This window comes from Callorhinchus milii, unplaced genomic scaffold (genome assembly GCF_018977255.1).
Source record: "Callorhinchus milii isolate IMCB2004 unplaced genomic scaffold, IMCB_Cmil_1.0 Scaffold14, whole genome shotgun sequence".
Classification (NCBI taxonomy): domain Eukaryota; kingdom Metazoa; phylum Chordata; class Chondrichthyes; order Chimaeriformes; family Callorhinchidae; genus Callorhinchus; species Callorhinchus milii.
In genome coordinates this window covers 3,636,190-3,642,189 of record NW_024704755.1, presented here as the reverse complement: position 1 = coordinate 3,642,189, position 6,000 = coordinate 3,636,190, and the positions used below count along the sequence as shown (strand labels likewise).

Genomic DNA, 6,000 nt, shown 5'->3' with positions numbered 1-6,000 from the left:
AGTCATGGATTGAAGTGACCACATTTTTTTTTGTTCACGCTGTTCACCTTAGTTCATATGGCCTTCCTTCCATTGCTACCCTCATGTGTTTCAATGGCTGTCAGTCAGAAAACCAGCTCCTTCCAAAGTTTTTTCTTTCTCTCTGGGTACCTGAAACAGAAACGAAATGACGAATTGCGGGAATGAGTTAAAAGAGTTTGAAATTCCAAAGTAACCGAAATAAAAACGAAATAAGCCGTGAAGGTATATTAGCAAACGAAAGGATATATTAAAAATAATCAAAAAAAAATGACACCAATCACTTGGCATATAATTTGAGGAGAGAAAGTAAAATTCGAGAGGATGCACATTACAAATGGGGTCTAATTTGCAGCTTGCCTCAATTGTGTGCAAATCCAGGTATGAAGAAAGCACTGACTGCACCTTTACTTGTGTAATTTGCAACTAATGAAAGGCATTGCAGTCATTCCGAGATCGTTCTCACTGGTGAATTGCACAACTGGAGACATCTGGACACCTGCAGACACACCTTTACCCATGGTCAACAATTGGCAAAGGAGACATCAATTTGGACCAAACCTAAAAATAAAAATGTTCACGAGTCCACTGTACCAACACACACACACACATATATATACAGTGTAGATTTTTGAAAGTATTTGTCAAAAAAAAGAGTTGATACTCCACCTCTTGGTTGGACTGCATAAGGAACAGTTGCAGCAAATGTAAGATGCATTCTTATGCAGACGGCACGTTGTGTGATTGGAATACAATTCGGCAGCAAAATGCAATCAAAAAAAAAAGGAACTGTATGTACTGAAAGCCTATAATGAAAGGGACGTGGTCTTCCATCTTTTTGTGATCTCCAGTTTTTTCTTAAAAAAAATTAAGAAAGTGGAACGATCACCAGCAAAACACACACCACACACACTGCGCCTTTTGCTCCATTGTTCCCATAAGGTTGTCATTGCCACTAATTTCTTAAGAGGATGGAGAGCAAAACCACAAGCATTGCACTGGTTAACCAACCCCTCAAATGCAATGGAAACCAAACGCAGTGGGAAGACGTTTATCGATCACCTCTCAAAGCACCACCGCACCCTTTCAATGCCAATTCCTTCGGAGGAACTGCAAATGTCGGGATGGCAAGGGTTACAGTGCTGCTGGAAACAGACATTATCAGCGTTATTATTAATACCATAGATCTCTTACAACCAGGTTTGCCAATTACAAGATAAGAAAGCAAGAAGTTCCAATGATTAGTTTACACAGGACAAGTCAAATCGATATATATATATATATGTATATATTTGCAGTACAGTATTATCCAGATGGGAAAATAATCAAAAAAAATGAAATTAAGTTGAAATGACTTAAAAGTGTTGCAAGTTGTGATATGAAAATGAATGCTGGGGGTGAGGGATGGAGGGGGAGAGATTGGACACGAGTGGTTCTCTTCGCCTCCAAAGTGTTAATAGTTGCCCTATTATTGTGATTATACACACAGACACACACAGTATATTCGGGCTTTTGTAGGGGATCCTCTGAAAAGCGATTGGCTCCAGTCTCAAGTAGCCGCCCAGTGCTTTAGTGATGATGCTGCAGATCTATTTGGGAAGTTGGCTGGGTTTCAAACCAGCCTCCAGCTCAGCTCCATATAAAAAAAAATATGCACTGTGGTATTCAGCGCATGAATGAAATCTACAGGACACTATAGTCGCTAGACATGGAGCACAAAACCCAGCTCACACTGGCTGTCCTTTTCCAGGTAAGAAACGACGATTGAAATGCTTTTTTTTTTTTTCCCCTAACCCCCCCCTCCTCCCTTTCCCCTGTTCATCTTTTTTCTTATATATATATTTATATAAAAATAAGCATCTATCTCCCATCAGTGAAAAGATGCACACACTTAGATACTGAAATCAGTGTGTGGGGCTGTGCTGTTACTGAGCATCTGAGATTGCTGCTGCAATCAGGTGGGATTCTGTGCAGCCAAATCAACTTAACGTGGAAAGCTAAGGGTGTTGCTTTGCTACCTCCAGATTGGTACCAAACAGTGCTGTTCACTGGTAAATGCCCTATTCTCCCCCCCCCCCCCCCACCCTGTGAACCATCTGTCAAAGGATCTTGGTGTTTTGGAAGAAGGGGGAAAATAAAGTTAAATTGTTGTTTTTTTTTCTCTCTCTCTCTACTTTGATCTGCTGTGTTCAGAGAAGGGAATTTCCACCTCTTGTTTTTTTTTTGGCAAAAAAAAAAGTTGTTTTTTTTTTAATTTGGGAGCATTGAAATTCCCTGTTCGTGAAGTCATTTTGCTAAGAAACTGTAACAGAGCCCTTTGGAAACCTGCTGTTGCTGTCAATCAAGGGGGGGAGAGAGAGAGAGAGAAGAGGTGGAAGGTTGTGTGGATTTGCTTGTCTCAAAAGGAAGAAAATTGGAAATACTGGCAAATGTGCATATGTGTTTTTTTTGGGGGGTGGGGAGGGGTTAATAAATAAATAATGGAAAACGCCCTTAACATTGCACGATGTGTTTTTTCCTCGATTGAAAGAATTAACTAGTAAAATGAGAAAGGGGAGTTTTTTTTTTAAAAAAAGGGGAAAAAAAACAAAAACGATGGGCAAAACGTTATCCAGTGTCGTTGGTGGTTTTTAAAACAGTGAGAGAGTCACAACGGTGCAAAACGTGTAACATTGATCTGAGCTGCAGAGTCTGATGAACTGCGTGGCTTTGTGTTTAGTTTAAATAAAGAAATACGACCACTGGATCCCAGTTGTACTTTCTGACCTGCTCCAGAGTGCGTCTTACCAATGGCTCCTCCACTCTCTGCATCGTCTCTCCCCCCAATTAAAATCAATTCAGCTGCTGATGGGTGCAATGTGGTGTGTGCTTAAAACTGTCTCTTTCTGGTGTTTCAGGATTCTGTTGTGTTTGTGTGAGTTTTTTGCTGTTGTGTGTGTGTGTGTGTGTATCTATATCTATGTATAATATACATGATCAATGGGTGATCTTAACCAATCACCTTAAGAATATATATAGGTGTAGATGGTTTAAAAAGGTGATTTCCAGTAAAGCATGCCATCCCCTCCTCTATTAAGCTACATTCGCAGTACTCAGTCTCCACAAGGAGCTCACTTATCCAATCCAGGGAATGTTGGCTTCCTTCCAATTTTTTTAATATATATATATATATAGCATCAGTCCTGTGCAACACATGGAAGCAAGAGTTCAGAAGCATTTGATCTGCGAGCTCCAAGCATTTCAAGGACTCATGGGCTAGCCAGACATTGCAATACATAAACCTGCACCTTTCGTTGAAATTATACACAGCAATGTATTTGCACCTTAGTTTAAAGCAACACCATTAGGCTTCACTGGATCTGTTGCAATGTGCTCCCTCCCCTGAGTGTGAGTCAGTCCCCTTTGGAAGCTCCTGACTGACTATGTGATAACTAACCTACCGATTCCTGTTGTGCAAAGTTTATCCGTTGCCCACAGTCCCCAACCGATTCACTCTCTTGTTATGATTCAATTCTTTATTTCTTGTTAAAATCAGCCCTGTGGACCACTTCATATCTCTGGTGGTGTGTGAGATTGATCACATCCTCCTGTGTGTTAAGAGATGCTCAGCATTATCAATATTCCAAGTTTTACTCCCATCACCTCATTCTCTGCTGGTTGCTTCCACCTGTTTGTTTGTTTATTTATTTTTGTCTCGATTAATGGTTCAATCAAAGAAATAACCTTCATAGCCCTGCATTGACTGTGACCAGCGAAGACTACACATCAAGTGCAATCCCCGCTTATGAATGTGTCCATTGAGTTACAGAGATAATAACTTGAATTGTATTCAATAAGAAAGTAATTAACTTGACTTTTGGGGAGGGGGGGAAAAAAAATCTATTTTCTAACAGAAGGTGGCGCACCTGATTTCTATATCTTTGTTCTCTTCAACTGGGATTTCTTTTCAAACCAACAGCCCAGTGTATCTATTCACTGTAGAACCATAAGTCCAATTACCACACGAGATATGAACAGCACTAGTGCTACTTATGAGCAAAAAAAAATGTACCTTTCACCCCGACTAATGGAGTGGAGTTAGTCGGAATAATTGAGAATTGTCTTGGCCAGAAACCCTCTCTTGCAAAAAAAGTTTCATTTCTCTTCAGGTGTCATTGTACTGTGTTAACGGTAAAATTATATCAGGTAACTTTTTTTTGAACACAATAATGAATGATTCAAGTACAAAAGGAAATCTAACCAAATGTAGAAAGATCATGAGCCATCTATCTCTTTCAGAAAGTGGGTAGATTTCCCAATGGGCAGAAATGGGGTTTGTGGTTTGAACACGAACATTGAGGCAGGTTGGATGTGACAAACACATGAAAGGGGATAAAATACCTCCCTCTCGAATCATTACCTAGAGATCACGACTTAGTAGCGTTAAATTGCTTCTGATTTAATGTTCTCTCCTTCGAGAGGCGAAGTCCATGTTCAGGTTGCATTTGATTACCATTTGGAAGGCTCCAACATTTGATTACCTGGGAACCACGTCAAAGAAAATTGGGATTGATATCCAGTTTGTCCCTGGGCAGATCAAATAGGGCAAAGTTTATTTTTTTTTAAAAAAAGTGAAAAAATAACTGCAATTTAATGGCAGAACACTCAAGTAAGCAGGAGACTTGCTTGCCAGCGGAAAAATGTAGCTAAGTAACATCAGATGTCAGCCTGGCTCAGTTCATAGCACTCTCTTCTCTTGAGGTTGTGGGTTCAAGCCTCATGTTGGCAATTGAATTGGAGGGTGACATTCCTCAGTTGATTATATTTTACAGTAAATCCTCTGATGTGCTTTAAGTTTAAGGCATCCTCCCCATGTGAAAGGCGCTGTACAAAATGCAAGGATTACTGATCATTGTGCCTGGTACATTTAGGAAACTGAACGGGTGTTGGATTTGAAACCACTCTTATCTCCTGGACATCATAGCCATTGATGCCTACATTGTTTAGGTCTAATTGGAAAGGTATCCCTATTCTACACAAGTGATGGGATCTTCCAGGGATTGGAAATATTTCAGCACGTTCCCTCCATAAATAGACTGTCAATGTATCAACAAACCAGAGGATTGAGAATGAAGCAACCGAGAATTAACCAGCCAAAGGATGTTAAGTACATTCTGAAGAAGCCTGGTGAAGGAGAGGCCACCAGGGCAGTTTGCACTGTATATGCAATGCTTCTGTTACCCCTACAATCTGTTGAACAACAGATTCTCACTTAACAGGTTTGTGGGTAAATCTAACTGGAAAATCTTTAAGCTATTGGGGATTTTTGCTTTGTAACTTCTTGATGCTCACAATGTGTGTGGAATATATCTTTTTATGGTGCCTCGATATGTCTCAAAGCAATTTACAGGTAATGGGAGTAGTGATTTTGTTATAAGAAAATTTAAGTGTTTCTTTAGAATGGAATACTTTTCCATTTTTGTTGCGAATTAATGTGAAATTGGGTTCCGATCTCTGCAAATCTTGCATAACCTACCATTTCTGTTGCATAAGACATATTCCCAACTCACTCTTTGGACCAGTGTTGCACTTTCTTGCTGGTCTGTGGAAATCTGTCAGCAGTTACTTGAATGTTATTTGTTATTGTATGGTTGTGATATGACATGGCAATGAGGACCATGTTTGGTACAAGCTTACTAGGAACAGTTGTATGTCTGCACATTTTGTTCACCACAGACTTGGTGCTGCAGTAACAGATCTACATAACTAGCCCAGGAGTTGTTTTATTCATCTAAAATTCATCTTTGCTTCTGGATTAGATTTTACTTATTCACATTATTCACTATCTAGAATTTTTTTCTTAAAATGGGTAAATACAAGCAGCAGTATCATAGCTTGAGGCTTGCATTAACTGTGCATACTTTTACTGTTAATTAGAAGTTGGAAATTGGATCAGAGGAGCTTACTGCAAAACCAGATGTTTGTGTTGAATGCTGTGCTCAT

General features: G+C 39.6%; 1 protein-coding gene across 1 annotated transcript in view; it reads left to right on the top strand.

Moving 5' to 3' along the window:
- The first annotated feature begins 1,645 nt into the window (after positions 1-1,645).
- The window catches only part of cdh13 (cadherin 13, H-cadherin (heart)), a 245,349-nt gene continuing 240,994 nt past the window's right edge, over positions 1,646-6,000 (top strand). Inside the window, exon 1 of the mRNA XM_007889261.2 lies at positions 1,646-1,768. Coding sequence (XP_007887452.2) covers positions 1,727-1,768 — 42 coding nt within the window. The 5' untranslated portion in view covers positions 1,646-1,726. The remainder of the gene's footprint in view (positions 1,769-6,000) is intronic.